The sequence below is a fragment of the Myotis myotis genome, unplaced genomic scaffold, assembly GCF_014108235.1.
Source record: "Myotis myotis isolate mMyoMyo1 unplaced genomic scaffold, mMyoMyo1.p scaffold_m19_p_26, whole genome shotgun sequence".
NCBI lineage: Eukaryota > Metazoa > Chordata > Mammalia > Chiroptera > Vespertilionidae > Myotis > Myotis myotis.
In genome coordinates this window covers 2,440,138-2,456,569 of record NW_023416331.1, presented here as the reverse complement: position 1 = coordinate 2,456,569, position 16,432 = coordinate 2,440,138, and the positions used below count along the sequence as shown (strand labels likewise).

The 16,432-nt window shown below is 54.6% G+C and overlaps 1 protein-coding gene across 1 annotated transcript; it reads right to left on the bottom strand.

Annotated features, from left to right (window-relative positions):
* Window positions 1–12,413: 12,413 nt before the first annotated feature.
* LOC118679494 (basic proline-rich protein-like) lies at window positions 12,414–15,580 on the bottom strand. The gene is made up of 3 exons (XM_036356271.1): window positions 15,447–15,580; window positions 15,178–15,304; window positions 12,414–15,092 (listed from the first exon to the last, which is right to left on the bottom strand). The coding sequence occupies exons 1-3, from the start codon at window positions 15,578–15,580 to the stop codon at window positions 13,701–13,703; spliced, it is 1,653 nt and encodes a 550-aa protein (XP_036212164.1). The 3' UTR covers window positions 12,414–13,700.
* Window positions 15,581–16,432: the final 852 nt, after the last annotated feature.

Here is a 16,432-nt window from a genome sequence, read left to right as displayed (position 1 = left end):
GGGAGAGCAAGGGTGGGGCCTGGGGTCCCTTCCAGGCTTGGGCAGCTGGGTGACTCTACTGAAACCAAGAACAATGGAAAAGGAGCAGGTTTGGGAGAACAGATGAATTCAAATTTGGGAATATTCGATGCTTGCTTGATACGTTTAGATTGAACATTGACCTTTTAAGCCCCTGTGAGCGTTGAGACGGGGAGACACTGGGGGGCCGTGGAGGTCCAGAAGGAAACCCGGGCTAGAAACAGACCTTCAGGCATCACCAGCACAGCAGGGGACGACAGTAGCCAGGACAAGTGTGCAGATGAGGAGAGAATTAAACTGCCTGCGGCAAACGAAGTCTCAAAGTCTCGGAAAGTAGCCTGAGAAAGATCAGCCAGGGAGGCAGGAGGAGGAACGAGAGGAAAACAGAGAGTGTTTTCGCAAAAATCAACGAAGAACGCCAAAGGCCATCAATAGGGTGGAATGCCCCCAGAAGAAAGCGGAATGAAGATGGAAAAGCCGTGGATTTGGTTATGAGACCGTCACTGAGGCCGCCTGGTGAGAGCAGATGCCGCTGACAGGCGTGAGCTGAGCGGTGCCTTCCTTACCCGCCGTGTGGCACACACCCCTCACCTCAGGCTCAGGCAGCAATGGGCACGCACAGCTCCCACGGGCTAGTGTGTGGGGGGCACCGCTGTGTCAGTGTTTGGGGGGCACCGCTGTGTCAGTGTTTGGGGGGCACCGCTGTGTTAGTGTTTGGGGGGCACCGCTGTGTTAGTGTTTGGGGGCACCGCTGTGTCAGTGTTTGGGGGCACCGCTGTGTCAGTGTTTGGGGGCACCGCTGTGTCAGTGTTTGGGGGCTCTGCTGTGTCAGTGTTTGGGGGCACCGCTGTGTCAGTGTTTGGGGGCACCGCTGTGTCAGTGTTTGGGGGCTCCGCTGTGTCAGTGTTTGGGGGCACCGCTGTGTCAGTGTTTGGGGGGCACCGCTGTGTCAGTGTTTGGGGGCACCGCTGTGTCAGTGTTTGGGGGGCACCGCTGTGTTAGTGTTTGGGGGGCTCCGCTGTGTTTGTGTTTGGGGGGCTCCGCTGTGTCAGTGTTTGGGGGCACCGCTGTGTCCGTGTTTGGGGGCTCCGCTGTGTCAGTGTTTGGGGGCACCGCTGTGTCAGTGTTTGGGGGGCACCGCTGTGTTAGTGTTTGGGGGGCACCGCTGTGTCAGTGTGTGGGGGGCTCCGCTGTGTCAGTGTTTGGGGGGCTCCGCTGTGTTAGTGTTTGGGGGGCTCCGCTGTGTCAGTGTTTGGGGGGCACCGCTGTGTCAGTGTTTGGGGGGCACCGCTGTGTTAGTGTTTGGGGGGCACCGCTGTGTCAGTGTTTGGGGGGCTCCGCTGTGTCAGTGTGTGGGGGGCTCCGCTGTGTCAGTGTTTGGGGGCACCGCTGTGTTAGTGTTTGGGGGCACCGCTGGGACCTCTTGTCTCCGCTCCACAGTGTTGGGAGCTGAGCTGGACGTGACTCGGTGACGGGAGCTGGGCACTGGCTGGGCACTGCCACCTGGGTCCTGGCGGGCCAGCCTCTGGAGCGGAAGAGAGCCCTGCCGTTGGAGGGGCCCAGACACGGGCACAGATCAGGATTACGAAGTGACAGGGATTTGCTCTGCCTGCTCGGGCTGTAGATTTGCTAAAACAAGACGGAAACTTATCATTTTCTACAACTTGAACAGGTCACATAAAATCCGTACAATTCATGTTCTTTAACAGACTCAATTGCTGATCAAACAATGTGGCTCCCATCTGTACTCTTTTCCAAGTTTTGTAAACTTTAAGTAAATTACTTCCTTGGAGATATTCTTTCTCTTTTTCAGCTTCATTTCTTTGAATTCCACATTCATAGTTTCTGTTTCTTTTTAAAAATATATATTTTTATTGATTTCAGAGAGGAAGAGGGAGGGAGAGATAGAAACATCAATGATGAAAGAGAACCATTGATCAGCTGCCTCCTTCTGGGGATTGAGCCTGCAACCTGGGCATGTGCCCTTGACCGGAATCAACCCCAAGACCCTTCAGTCTGCAGGCCGACGCCCTACCCACTGAGCGGAACTGGCTAGGGCCATAGGTTCTGTTTCTATCCTGATCTCCGTGTTACGCATTCTCAACAATCAAGGATTAAAAAATAAAATATAATTGTAGCCAAAGTTTATAAAATTTATTTTGTTTTGTTTTGTTTTGTTTTGTTTTGTTTTGTTTTGAGGGGTTTTAAAGGCTGGGAGTTTAGAAGAGGATCTCAATAGAATATCCAAAGTTTATAAAATTTAAACGTATTTCCACCAAAATATGTACATGTAAATGTAAAAACACAAAATTATTTAAATATGTTGACCAAGGTTATTTTTCTCTAAAATATTCAAAGCTATCTGTTGAAAAATGCAAAATACAAATTATAATAGATAAATATTTATGTTTAAAATCAAATGAAGTTAATAAAGCTGGGTATTTTGTTAACCTTAAAAGAAGTTTTACAAAATAGCTTTATGAAAATAAAGCTATTCATAATCTAACATTCAATGTCCATCCACTCACCAATATAGAACAATCAACATCATATTTCACAAAATTGATGTCTAGACCTACATGCATACAAATTGAAAAGTAGTTAGAATGATTTAATATTACAAAATAGCTGTCATGTGCATCTCTGTGGCTGTAGCACAACATAAAGTGATACCCCTAGAGCACAAAGAAAAACAAGAAAAATGGACACTCAACACTATGGGAAACGGTGCTTTATCATGCTATCTGAGACAAAAGGCATTAGTTACGTTGCATTTCCTCTTACCTAAGTGCTTCACTGCTTAAACCGCCACACTCTCCAAAGCAGCGTGTGCCTCAGAACCTGCAGACACAGGGCCCCGCTTTCCCAGGACCTGGCTGCAGCCTTCCTGTTTCCAGGATACGGCAAGAGGTTGCAGAAGAATTTCTCAGGGGCCGGAGCAGTGGTAATGCCAGAGCAGATGCTTGGGTTTCAGGTTGTGTTGTGCAGCGGGTCCCAGGTGACAGGGTGCCCAGGTGTCCTTTAAGAAAGGTGGCCTGTGCTAGGTGAGGCCCCCTCCAGGCTGTGGCAGGGCAGGGCCCTGTGGGCCAGGTCTGAGGATGACACTGTTTGTGAGGGAAGATCATGATTCAGTTTCCAATAGGCCTAGTTTGTGGTACATTTGAGACATTCAAGTAGGGATGCCAGCTGGGCAGTCAGATACACAGGCTGAGGGATCAGAGGAAAGACAGACATTTCAGAGACCAGCTGGTAGCCCTGAAGCCGTGGTGAGGTGCAATCCCCCAGGGACAGGGAGGCAGGAGAAGTAGAGGAATTCCCTGTTTGGCTGGGCAGGGCAGGAGGAGCCAGCAGAGGAGCAAGGAGCAGCTGGAGGGAGCCAGCAGAAGACCAAGGAGCAGCTGGAGGGAGCCAGCAGAAGACCAAGGAGCAGCTGGAGGGAGCCAGCAGAAGACCAAGGAGCAGCTGGAGGGAGCCAGCAGAAGACCAAGGAGCAGCTGGAGGGAGCCAGCAGAAGACCAAGGAGCAGCTGGAGGGAGCCAGCAGAAGACCAAGGAGCAGCTGGAGGGAGCCAGCAGAGGAGCAAGGAGCAGCTGGAGGGAGCCAGCAGAAGAAAACCAGGAAGTGTTCAGTCCTGGAAGCGAGGAAAAGAGTTGGTCAACAACGTGAAAAACTGGTGGGAGTTCAAGGAGGGGAAACCTAAAGAAGATGGATTTAACGACAGGAAGGTCATTGCAAAAGCATGGAGCCCGGCCGGCGTGGCTCAGTGGCTGAACCAGAGTCGAGGTGGGATTCCCGGTCAGGGCACATGCCCGGGTTTCGGGCTTGAACCCCGTAGGGGACATGCAGGAGGCAGCCAATCAATGATTCTCTCTCATCTTTGATGTTTCTATCTCTCCCTCCCTCTCCCTTCCTCTCTGAAATCAATAAAAATATATATTAAACACACACACATACACACACACACACACACACACACACACACACACACACGAGGTAGGAGGCGGACACCAGCCTAAAGGAGTTGAGGAGAAGGAGTTGAGGAGTGAGTGGAAGTAAGGGAATAGAGAATTTTTCCCCAACTTTTTTTCTTTTTCTATTGATTTAGCATTTCCCCCCCCCAAAATGTCTTCTGTTGACAGGATTCTATCTTAGACATTAAGGCACCAGTGTTTAAAGGACTGGAGAGATGCCTGAAATCCAATCCTACATGGAGAGTTCTCACTGCCCTTCTACAAGATTCTTGGCCTGTGACTGCACCCGAGCCGCTCAGCAATGCCCTGGGCAATGGTTGGGGCTGGGGCAGCCTCCGGCGGCTGTTTTCCTGTCCACGGAGGGTGAGCTGAGGCACACTGGCTGCATGGCAGTGGAGAAATGGGGAGTTGGTGGAAACACACAATGGCTCTCAAAGATTCTGTTCCAAAATGACACATCTCTTCCACTCGGATCTCATTGGCCAAAGCCCTTCACGGGCAGGAAGCATACTCTTCCAGCAGCGTTGGATCCCCAGTGGCGCTCACGCTAAAGCAGGTTCCAACTCTTCTCCTGGGCCTCCTAGGACAGCTTCCCCTGGTCTGAGCTCAATTCTCCATCTCCCTGTATCCAATCTTCCCAAATTTTTATTATAAAAAGTTTCAAAGGTACAGAAAAGTTGAAACTATAGTCCAATTATCATTTGTATATCCACCACTTTGCTTAGATTTAACAATGATTATTTATATATACACTAGAGGCCCAGTGCACAAATTCATGCACCAGTGGCATCCCTCGGCCTGGCCTGTGGATCAGGCTGAAACCGTCTCTCTGACATCCCCCAAGGGGTCCCATATTGCCAGAGGGCACAAGCCAGGCCGAGGGACCCCACCAGTGCACAATCGAGGCCGGGGAGGGACTCGGGAAGTTGGCCAGTGGGGGAGGGACCGAGGGAGGGCTCCAGGGTGTGTCAAACCCATCTCACTCAGTCCTGGGCCAGATTCCAGCAGCAAGCTAACCTACCGGTTGGATCGTCTGCCCCCTGGTGGTCAGTGCACATCGTAGCAAGTGGTTGAGTGGCCTTAGCATATCATTAGCATATTACACTTTGATTGGTTGAATGGCTGGCTGGACGACCGGGCACTTAGCATATTAGGCTTTTATTATATATGAAACAAAAAGTTACATATTTATGCAGAGCTCTTTTTTAAAAAAAATATTTTTAATTGATTTGAGAGAGAGAGGGAGGGAGAAGGAGAGAGAAACATTGATCTATTTCCTGCACGTCCCCTACTGGGGATTGAGCCAGCCACTGGGGGGTGAGGGGGTGCCCTGACTGGGAATCTAACCAGCGACCTCTCAGTGCATGGGAGGATGCCACATGGGCCAGGGCTAGAGTTCTTGAACTAGGTGGAAATTTGGAAATCGTGCTGCTTCACATTTTAATGTTTCAACATACATCTCCTAAAAGTAAGGGCTTCCTCCTACGTGGCCACAGGAAAATAACTAGTCCCGAATATTCTCCACATGCAGAACATACTCTAATTCTCCCCTATTGGCCCCCAAATGTGTTATATGTCTTTTCAAAGGACCCCGACCCAGGTTCCTGTACGCGTGTGTGAGAGAGAGGCTGGATGCGGCGCTGACAGGTACGGGAGCAGCCAGAGGGAGGAATGGGGCGGAGGAAGGGGGGTTTGGGGTTTGGCTGTGAAAGGGAGCAGTTACAGATTCCGGGGGGAAATGAGTGACTGAGGAAACGGGGTGCAGAACACAGCTAGAGGGACCAGCCTTGGGCAGGAGGAGGGCAGCTCCTCTATTCCAGGGGTTCTCCGAGTGGGACCCCAGGCCAGCAGCATCTCACCTCTCCCCACCTCACCCTACTGAATCACAAGAATGGGTGTTTGTTTATTGATGTCAGACAGGAAGAGGAAGGGAGAGACAGAAACATCAATGAGAGAGAATCATTGATCGGCTGCCTCCTGCAAGCCCCCTACTGGGGATCCAGCCCACAGCCCAGGCATGTGCCCTTGACCTGAATGGAACCTGGGACCCTTCAGTCTGCAGGCCGATGCTCTATCCACTGAGCCAAACCGGCCAGGGCTCACAAGCATGTTTTACACGCCCTCCAGGTGGCTCTGAGGCACACAGAGTTGGAGAACAATCTCTCTACCCTACCCTGAGGGCAAGGACTGGGGGCACAGGTGGATTTGGTAACAGGTGGGGGAGGGACTTCACCTCTGATGGCCTCAGTTTTCTCTGTGGCATAAGGGGGAGACCATCACCTGAGTGTGAGGTGAGAGACAGCAAGGACCGCACAGGTCCCAGGGTCAGGGAGTTTAGAGTAGGCAATGACCACGTGATGTGGTTGGGTCACGAAGCAATGCGGGTTGATGACCCTGAATGAAGAGTGGTCCTGCTTGTGTGACTTCCTCCAACACTTGTCGGCTCTCAGAGTGAAATCCTGAAGAAAACAAGCCTCTGGACCCCAGGGCTGAGGGTTAGGCAGACAGGTGCACGGGAGGGGGGGGGGGCGGGAGTTTGCATATTGTCAGGAGAGTTGTTGAGATGAAGGGCCGCACAGTTGAAGCTGGATAAGAAGGGGCTGCCGCCGGGTTGGACGAAGGGAGATAGCTTTGATCTGGAAGCCACAGGAGACTGAAATGTTTGCGAGAGGAGTGGACAGACAGACGGACGGAGGGAAGGTTAGGAGAGGGGCTGCGCAGGCTGCTTGAATGAGATCCTCGCGGAGGGCTGCCTCAGATGACACGCTGGCGGAGAGAACGGGGTGGGGGGGCTGGTTTGGAGTGGAAAAGGTCCAGGGGCTGCCGTCACCAAGTTGTTGGGGGCCAGGTGGGGTGGGTCCTCCAGTGGACATGAGATGGGAAGAGCAGACAGTCGCCCGCTGTGTCCCCCTGAGGGAGGCGGAGAGCTGGGGCAGGTGGCAGACAGTTCCAAAGGGGAAGGACCAGGGCAACTGAGCCCAGTGGCTGAGCCTCTGAGCAGAGGGTTATTTAAACCAGACAGTGGGGCTGAGGAGGGCAGTCTGGAGGCAGCCATCTGGAGCCAGGGACGCACCCTCACCTCTAAGAAAATAAACGGCTCTCACTTCAGAGGCCTGCAGAGGAGGTCGTGCCCTCGAGGGAGACTTAAATTTCAGTTGAGGCGGGAAGTGGAGGGAGGCTCCGAGGAGGCTTCAGGATGTGGGGAGATTTGCCTTTTACTAGAGGGCGTGGGGGTCGCTTGGGAGGGGCCCGCGGAGGGCTGGTCACGGCCAGGCCAGAGAGCTCGGAGTGGAGACAGGCCAGGAGTGGGGACTGCGCTGCCTTTCCACCACCGAGTGATGCAGTCGTCTCCTGGAAGCTGTAAAAAGTGGTGGTTACCGTGTGGCCTCCAGAGCAGTCCTGCCTGCCTTCATATCCAAGCCCTGCCGCCTGCCAGCCGCCTGTGACCTTGGGCAAGCCCTGTGGGTCTCACTGTTCTCCTCTGTAAGAGAGATAATAATAGTGCCTGCCTCACAGCGTTGCTCTGATGATTCAGTGACTCAGTGTGTTAATGTTTAAAACAGAATCTGGGCAGTCACTCAGATATGCTTGCTCAGTGGTGGCTCCCAGGCCCCGGGAGCAGCCTCTTTGCTTGCCTGGCCCCTGGCCCTGTGCCAGGTAGGAGACAAAGTGGCAACCACTTGAATGGAAAAGACGAGTTTGATGAAGAGTTGCAAATGCAAGAATTACATGGAAACACCAAGGATAGCAAAGAAGATCCCGGTGGAAAATGGGTACTTTCAGGCAGCAGGCAGCTGACACCCCTATATGTGGGATCTGGAGAAGGCGTGGTCCCCCAACATGGAAGGTTTCGTTGCTACACATCAGACCACGTATGGCTTCGCTAATGCTGGCATGTCTAGCTCTCCAGCAACGTACACGTCAATGCTGGGCGTGCAGAGAACAAACAACCCAAACCCACTATCCTGAAAGCGGGGGAGATAAAATAAAGGTGGAATCGAGATGGTTTCATGTTGGGGAAGATAGGAATGCAAATGTGTCATACTTCTGATTCGCCTCCAGACATTTCAGTGGACAATTTATACACCTTTTATTCAAATTTTGCATTATCTTGAGAGATCCTCAGAAGAATTTAAGCCAAGCTTTACAAAGAAATCTTAAAGGAGGTGGGCTTTGTTGTTATTTGAAGAGGGAGTCTGTGGATCTTGCACTAACGTTTTTATTTATTATTTATTTTTTATTTTTCTTTATTAATTTTGTATTGCACTAGTGTCTTTATTATTTATTTGCTTATTTATATGCACTAACGTTTTTGGATTAAAATGAAATTAGAAGCTACAAATTACATGTCAAGGTGGCAAAGTTTGAACAGAAGGAGAAATACATGCCTCCAAAAGGACGTGCGGGACTCTTTCCCCCGCCCCGCGTGGGAGTCTGTGCTGTGAGAGTCTTCCCCTTCCCCACGTGGGAGTCTGTACTTGTTCTTCAATAAATTCCTACCTTCGCTATAAAAAAAAAAGTGCAAACACTGCAAGAAGTTGTCTGCACCAAAAGCAGTTGGCCCGGAGGCCCGAGAGGGGAGCTGGGCCACCGACGCACCCGAGTGAGTGGTCACCAGCAAAACTGGGCTCCGTCCTATGGGTGCGTTGGCGGAGCCACTGGTGCTGAGCCGGCGGGGGGGGCTCTGGGTGGAATGTCCCGCGTTTGACACACCGGCAGCTCCTTCTCTGAGAGCTCGCAGCTGGTGTGGCTCTGTCCTTGAGGAGTGCAGAGGGAGCTGAGTTTTGTATTCAAATCCTCCACTAAGGTGGTTGGGTGGCCATCAAATCACTGGTCAAGCAGGGATGGGATTACGGCCATCAGGTTGGGGAGCGCTGGGGGTAGAGGGGAGCAGGAAAGCGGCTTACCCTGGGAGGGTAAGCGGCTTCCGGCACCGAAACCCGCCTGTGCCTCCGAAAGAGCAGACCTCACTGCCCTTCCACCTGGAGCAGCTGAAAGCCGGCGTCTTCCCAGCCCTCCTTCAGACCACTCTCCCCAAGTCACAGACACTCCTCCAGGCCGAGTCCAGAAGACATCGCCGGATTCATTTGCACTAACTCAGGCAGGGAAGGGGAGTGTGGGTTGGGAAGGGCTCGTTTGTAGACACTAACAGCCTCACATCCTGTCACTGGGAACGTGGGGCCCTTGCAGTCACTGCCCTAGTTGGTCACTACATATCCTCTCCAGTTATTCAGTCAAATGTTAGTCTGGGTGCTGCCAGGAAGGGATGTCGCAGATGCAACTGAAGCCTCAAATCAGTTTATCTTGAGTCAATCAAAAGGGAAGCTTTGTGGGTGGGTCCGACGCGATCCCATCCAAGCTTTCAATAGTGGCTGGAAGTGAGAAAGCATAGCTCCACACGCTGGGGCTGCCTGACTCACCTCAGTCCTGCAGCTCAGCCAGCGGTCAGCTCCCTGCAGGCCCTGGGTTGGGCCTGGTGGCTGCAGACCACACCCAGGAATAAAAATGGAGACAGCGACACTTCCAGGGAAAACGATTGGAAGTCTCCAGAAAGCAGAGGATAAAGCAGCGGGACCAGGGGAAACTTGAGGCCAGCTAATTCATCGTGGAGAGACCCAGAAACCCAGCGTTTTCTTGAAGAAGGGGGTACAGCTGGAGATGAGGAACTGGAAGCACAGCTGTCAAAAGCAAAGCCGATGCCCAGGGCCCACGCCCCAGGCGTGAGGAAGAGCTGGCGACCATGCCTGCAGATGCTGTTGGTGGGACTTCTCAGGACTAGGAATGAGGCCAACCAGAGGTCAAGGAGCAAGCCTGGGCCCTGTCCTTACAGGGAAGCCCCACCCGGGATCCTGGGATATAAGTGGGAGGAGACTGTCTTTCAGGCTTCCCTGTGCAGACTGGGCGACTGCACCTCCCATTAGCTCTAGGCCTGGCCCATCCCTGTTCCCATCAAGGACCTGCTGTCCCTCCTCTCCTACATGTGTCTACACTGAGGATCCGCAGGAAGGCAGGTGGAGCCCTGGGCCCTGAGCGCTCCATCATCTCCATAGCTGTGTCCTGGGCTTCTCCCACCAGAGCCCGCCCCCCCCCCCCCCCCCCCCAGTGGTGCTGACCTCCTCTGACTCTGATCCAGATCTTGAACTTAAAGGTACGTTGAACGCTGATCCCAGCTCCATTTGGGAGACAACAGGATATCGCAGTTCCATCATGACTCCTTCCCTTCCCCAAACCCAAGGTAATATACAGCCAGAAACATACGTTAAAATATACAAAACAATTTGACAAAATTCAATGAAAATAATTTAACAATCCACACTCATAGTGGAAGATTTTTACATGCCTTTTTCAGCAACCGATAGAAAACACACACGCACACAAGGAAAGACCACTAAGGTCACAGAGCATCTGAGGAACGGTTAACAGCGTGGCCGACAGCAAAGGCAGAGCACTTCCCCCAACAGCACAAGAAGCCACGTATTTTGTATATCAAACTTTATTTACCCAGATTACCCATGCCATGTCACAGAGCAAGCTTCAAACATCTCAAAGGCTTCAAGCCATTCAGTACGTCCTTGGAAAGGTATAAATCAGTGATGGCAAACCTTTTGAGCTCAGCGTGCCAGCATTTTGAAAAACCTTAACTTAACTCTGGTGCCGTGTCACATATAGAAATTTTTTGATATTTGCAACCATAGTAAAACAAAGATTTATATTTTTGACATTTATTTTATATATTTAAATGCCATTTAACAAAGAAAAATCAACCAAAAAAATGAGTTCGCGTGTCATAGGTTCATCATCACTGGTATAAATCAATAATAAAACTATAAGAAAGTATTAAACTGCTTAGGTATCAAATAATATATTTCTAAATATTCCTTGGATAAAGGAAAATACAGTAGGAATTAGAAAATTCTTTGAACTGAATACAGTAATGATAGAGATAAAACATATAAAAACTTGTTAGATATAACTAACCAGTGTTCAGAGGGAAATTTATATAATGAAATCCTTATGTTAGAAAAGAAAACAGGCCGAAACCGGTTTGGCTCAGCGGATAGAGTGTCGGTCTGTGGACTAAAAGGTCCCAGGTTCGATTCCGGTCAAGGGCATGTACCTGGGTTGCGGGCACATCCCCAGTGGGAGATGTGCAGGAGGCAGCTGATCGATGTTTCTCTCTCATCGATGTTTCTAACTCTCTATCTCTCTCCCTTCCTCTCTGTAAAAAATCAATAAAATATATTTAAAAAAAAAAAAGAAAGAAAACAGGGCTAAAACCCAGTGATTTGAGAGTCATCTTGAGACACTAGAAAAAAGTTAGCACATGAAACTCATATACAGAGAATAGGAGAGGAAAAAAAAAGAGGTGACACCAATAAAATAGAAAAGAAATGTTCGGCGAAGAAATTCAGCTAAGTGACTAAAGGCAATTCCCGGAATTGGATAAAGCAGCCCACACTGGCGGTTACATTGCTGTCACTCCAGCAGGTTGGGCACAGGGCTCACAGAGGGGCCTCACTCACCCGGGAGCAGGCCCCGCCCTGAGGGCCGGGAGCTGACTGGTGTGGGGGAGTAGGGGAAGGGAAGGGAAGTCTCTAGGCTTCCTATGTGTCATGTGTGAACTGGACATGGCTAACTCCCGTGTGCAGTGGCATAACAAGCTGGGTGGGGGTGGGGGAGGAATACTGTGTTTAACATTATTGTAGAATTGCTGGTACATGGCAACAATAAAAAGTCGGGTTTAGTATTAATATAAAATTCCCTACAGACAACACACTCTCTTGTTGCCTGTCTCAGCCCCCCCCCCCCCCTCCGCAAGCTGCAGCCTCAGTCGGGGCCATGAGAGCACAACCCCACTCCTCTCCCAGCTGGGAGCCCCAGGGGAGCCCATGGCAACTGAGGATTGTTTTGACCCTGGTAGCAGTTTTGTGCAGCAATGTTCTGTACAAGAAAGGTGTTTCCTGAATATGTGATGAACGAATGAATAACTGAGTAATAATGGAGGCAAGAAAATACAGGCAGAAATTACATAAGCAGGCATTTAGTTCAAACATTAAGAAAACCTTTCCAATTACCATGGTTGACTGCCCTGGCCGATTTGCTAAGTGGTTAGAGCATCCACCAGTAGATCAAAGGGTCGCAGGTCCGATTCCCGATCAGGTCGCATTCTTCAGGAGGCAACCAATGTGTCTCTCTCACATCAATGTTTCTCTCTCTCTCTCTTCCCTTCCTCCCCGCTTCCACTCTCTCCCTAAGATCAATGGAAAAAAAATATCCTTGGGTGAGGATTAAAAACAACAAACAGGAAACTACCATTTCATCAGAGATCTAGGGGCTCTTACCTTTTACACACTGGACCCCTTTGGCAGTCTGGTGAGACTCAGAATAAGTTTTCAACTGCATGAAATAAAATACACAGGATTACAAAAGAAAACAATTATATTGAAGTGCAGTTATCCAAATAAAAAAACCAACGTGTGATGACAAGATCTAGTGGTGGTTCCAACCATAACCATCACTACAAAGCAATGATGAGCACATATGGCCTCTTTTCTGCAAGTGACAGGTGACAAAGTCTGTGATTGCTATTGGCGAGTCACAGGTACTGCTGATACTACTGTGCTTTGTTGCCTACGTTTATCATGGGAGGAAATGCTGAATTTCGGTTTGAGGTTAGTGAAAAGAAAACGTACCTCCCCCACCTGCATGCCAGATCCTTTGGGTCCCGGGGAGCCAGGTGGAGAACGTTGCTTCCTGCCCATGAGCCTCTGGCCCTTCGTCCCTGTTGTCTACATCTTGGAAGTGTCCTGGCTTCTGTCCTTTTCCAAAGCTTGCCCGTCAGCTTCTCCTTCCGTCTGGAGTCGTGCAGAGCGGGTGAGTGTGGCACAGAAGGTCCAGCCAGAGTGGCTGTGGGTGTAGGGCTCACTGCTCGCTAGGAAACGGAAGAACGGCCCTTACCGGGCAAGTGTGTGAACCCGCTCAGATGGAATACCTGCTCTGGAGGTCAGAGGCCACAGAACTCAGAGGAGGGGGTCAATAAATGTCTCGGTTTAATGAATACTGTGTCTGAGGACACTCTGTAAGCTCTCAAATGCAACATGAATCCTGCATCCATCATTCCCAGATGAGAGCTGATCTCTCCTTCCCCTCCAAGTTCTGTCTTGGTCTTGCTTTCTCCTTCTTTCCTCCACTCTTTGTCCTAAACCTGTGTTGCAATCCAGCCAATTTGCCTGCTCCTCCTATTGCCTGCTCTCCTGGAATCAGAAGTCACCCTGCGAGTGCAGGGCGGTGGGTCCCTGAGGACAGGCCGGGAGAAGGGTGTCCCTGGAGCGCACATCCACACGCAGTGGCCACGGAATCGGGGCTGAGCCGGGCACCCTCCTATTGGGCAGAAACGGAGCTGTCGAACCCCGAGCAAGTGTTCCCCAGAAGCCCAGTTAAAATAACGCAGGGCGCAGTCTTGGTCAAAGGACCGAGATCCCTGGCAGTGGGGTTGTTGTTACAACCCATCAGGACACCCCAAGTCCTTCCTCTAGGCCACTAGGCGGGAGCGGGGACCTTGCAGCAGACACCGCTCCGAGTTCAGCGCGGGAAGGAGGACCCTGACGCTGCCCTGTCCGAGGGAGCGTCCCCGGCGGTACTGGTCTGAGCAACAGGAAAGGCGTGGGCGAGAAAGTGAGGGGCAGCGATGTTCGCCAGAAGTCACCAGCTTCAGCCTGGGGATCCCAGGGTCCCGTCTCCGCCCCGGACTGGGGTTTTCCGCTGCAGGAGGAGTCCCCGGTGCTGCGGGAAGAGTCCCCAAGTGCTGCGGGAATGGGGCCTCGGTGCTGAGGGAAGAGTCCGCGGTGCTGCGGGAAGAGTCCCCGGTGGTGCGGGAAGGGGCCTCGGTGCTGCGGGAAGGGGCCCCGGTGCTGCGGGAAGGGGCCCCGGTGCTGCGGGAAGAGTCCCCGGTGCTGCGGGAAGAGTCCCCGGTGCTGCGGGGAGGGGCTCGGTGCTGCGGGAAGAGTCCCCGGTGCTGCGGGAAGAGTCCCCGGTGCTGCGGGGAGGGGCTCGGTGCTGCGGGAAGAGTCCCCGGTGCTGCGGGAAGAGTCCCCGGTGCTGCGGGGAGGGGCTCGGTGCTGCGGGAAGAGTCCCCGGTGCTGCGGGAAGGGGCCGCGGTGCTGCGGGAAGAGTCCCCGGTGCTGCGGGAAGGGGCCTCGGTGCTGCGGGAAGAGTCCCCGGTGCTGCGGGAAGAGTCCCCGGTGGTGCGGGAAGGGGCCTCGGTGCTGCGGGAAGAGTCCCCGGTGCTGCGGGAAGAGTCCCCGGTGCTGCGGGGAGGGGCGTCGGTGCTGCGGGAAGAGTCCCCGGTGCTGCGGGAAGGGGCCTCGGTGCTGCGGGAAGAGTCCCCGGTGCTGCGGGGAGGGGCTTGGTGCTGCGGGAAGAGTCCCCGGTGCTTCGGGGAGGGGCGTCGGTGCTGCGGGAAGAGTCCCCGGTGCTGCGGGAAGGGGCCTCGGTGCTGCGGGAAGGGGCCTCGGTGCTGAGGGAAGAGTCCAAGGTGCTGCGGGAAGAGTCCCCGGTGCTGCGGGAAGGGGCCTCGGTGCTGCGGGAAGAGTCCCCGGTGCTGCGGGAAGGGGCCTCGGTGCTGCGGGAAGAGTCCCCGGTGCTGCGGGAAGGGGCCTCGGTGCTGCGGGAAGAGTCCCCGGTGCTGCGGGAAGAGTCCCCGGTGGTGCGGGAAGAGTCCCTGGTGCTGCGGGAAGAGTCCCCGGTGCTGCGGGAAGAGTCCCCGGTGCTGCGGGAAGGGGCCTCGGTGCTGCGGGAAGAGTCCCCGGTGCTGCGGGAAGGGGCCTCGGTGCTGAGGGAAGAGTCCCCGGTGCTGCGGGAAGGGGCCTCGGGAGGAGCCTCGCAGCCTTGCCGAGAACGGCGAGCCGGGAGCGCCGTGCCCTGGTCGGTGCTGCCCCCTGGGCGTCGGCAGGTGTCGCGGCTCCCTTCACCAGAGGGAGTTTCCGGACGGGGTTCGCCCGGACCCCGGGGACTGCGGTGTCCCCCAAACTCTGCAGCGTAACGTGAACGCCCCCTGGCTGCAGAGCCACAGCCCCTCACTCTCCAGCTCTGCCCCTCGGGGAGCTACAGAACACCTGGCCTGCCAGTCAAGCCGGAGCATTTGGGTCCGGGGAGGCGGGAACGGCGGAAGCCCAGGTGCCGCCCGCACCGGCCTGGCCTCCTCGTTGACTTCCGGCGAGGCCGCCGTCCCCCGCAGGGCTCCGGTGGCCCTTCCGCTGGGACCCCGCTCCTGGCCAGAGCCCGACCCTGGGCCCTCTGTGCTCCTGGCGCTGGGACTGGAGTCAGGGCAAATGTGAGGCCACCCGGACCCCCCGAGGGGAAACCTCGAGGTGGGGGCGTGTTGGGGGGCGAGGAACGAGAAGGGCGAGGTGGGGGGATCGAGACTGCCGGGCCGCCGGCGGCACGAGCCCAGCACACCCCGCCGAGCCGGGGGCGGGCCTGGGCGGAGCCGAGAGGGAAGGTGGGGTGGCGCCCGGGGGGTCAGTTAAGGACGCTGCCCCGGTGCCGCCCCGAGGCGTCTCGGCAAACCCGGAGCCGCCCTGGACCGACATCGCCCGCCCTCCCCGCCCTCAGCCCGGGCGCCGCCCAGACGCTCCCAGCGGCCGGGCCGAAGCTCCGAGACCCGGTTTCCACGCGGACCGAGCGCGGCTCTCGGAGTGGGGCGGAGCCCAGAAACGGCGGGAGCGGAGGGCGGTTCTCCGCCACGCCCCTCCCCGCGGCAGCCAATCGGGAGAGCCCGCCAGCCGCGGCAGCCAATCGGGAGCCCGCCAGCCGCGCCCGCTCGAGCCCCGCCTCGGAACGCGCCAGCCTTCCCTCCGCTGCCCGCGCCGAACTCTCGCACCCGGCGCTCTGACCGCGCGGCGTCCGGAGAACGGCTCCTCACCCCCCGCCCGCCTCTCCCGCCCCCCGCAAGCTGGGCCCGCAGCCCGGGGGCGTGAGCGGGGAGTAGAAGCCGCCACTCGCCGGGCCCTGGGAGGGAACGCCTGGGCCTTAGGGGCAGAGGAATGAAGGAAACACGGCCAAATCACCATTTTCCCGGTGCCCGCACCTTCCCCCTAGGGCTAAAAGGCGCCTCCCGTCTCTCCAGTCCAGAGTCTAAGTTCAGATAAGGTGTCTAGGCGGAGGCAGCAGCAGACTCCAAGTCAAACCCAGAAACGGCTGAGGACACCCTGCAAACCTGGCTTCCCCGTCCCCAGTGTGGGTGCTGCAGCCTCTGCAAGGGGCCGTGAGGCCGCAGCCAGCAGCTAGTGAGCTGACAGGGCTGGCAACCCCACGGCCGGCTCAAGGCGACCCTGGGTGGCCCTTGGGACGGTGCCTGCGGTGGCACAGCCAGGTGCCCAGCCCGTGCATCCGCCATTTTAACCAGGGGCCACCTTCCTCCACCAGGCAGGGTACTCACGACA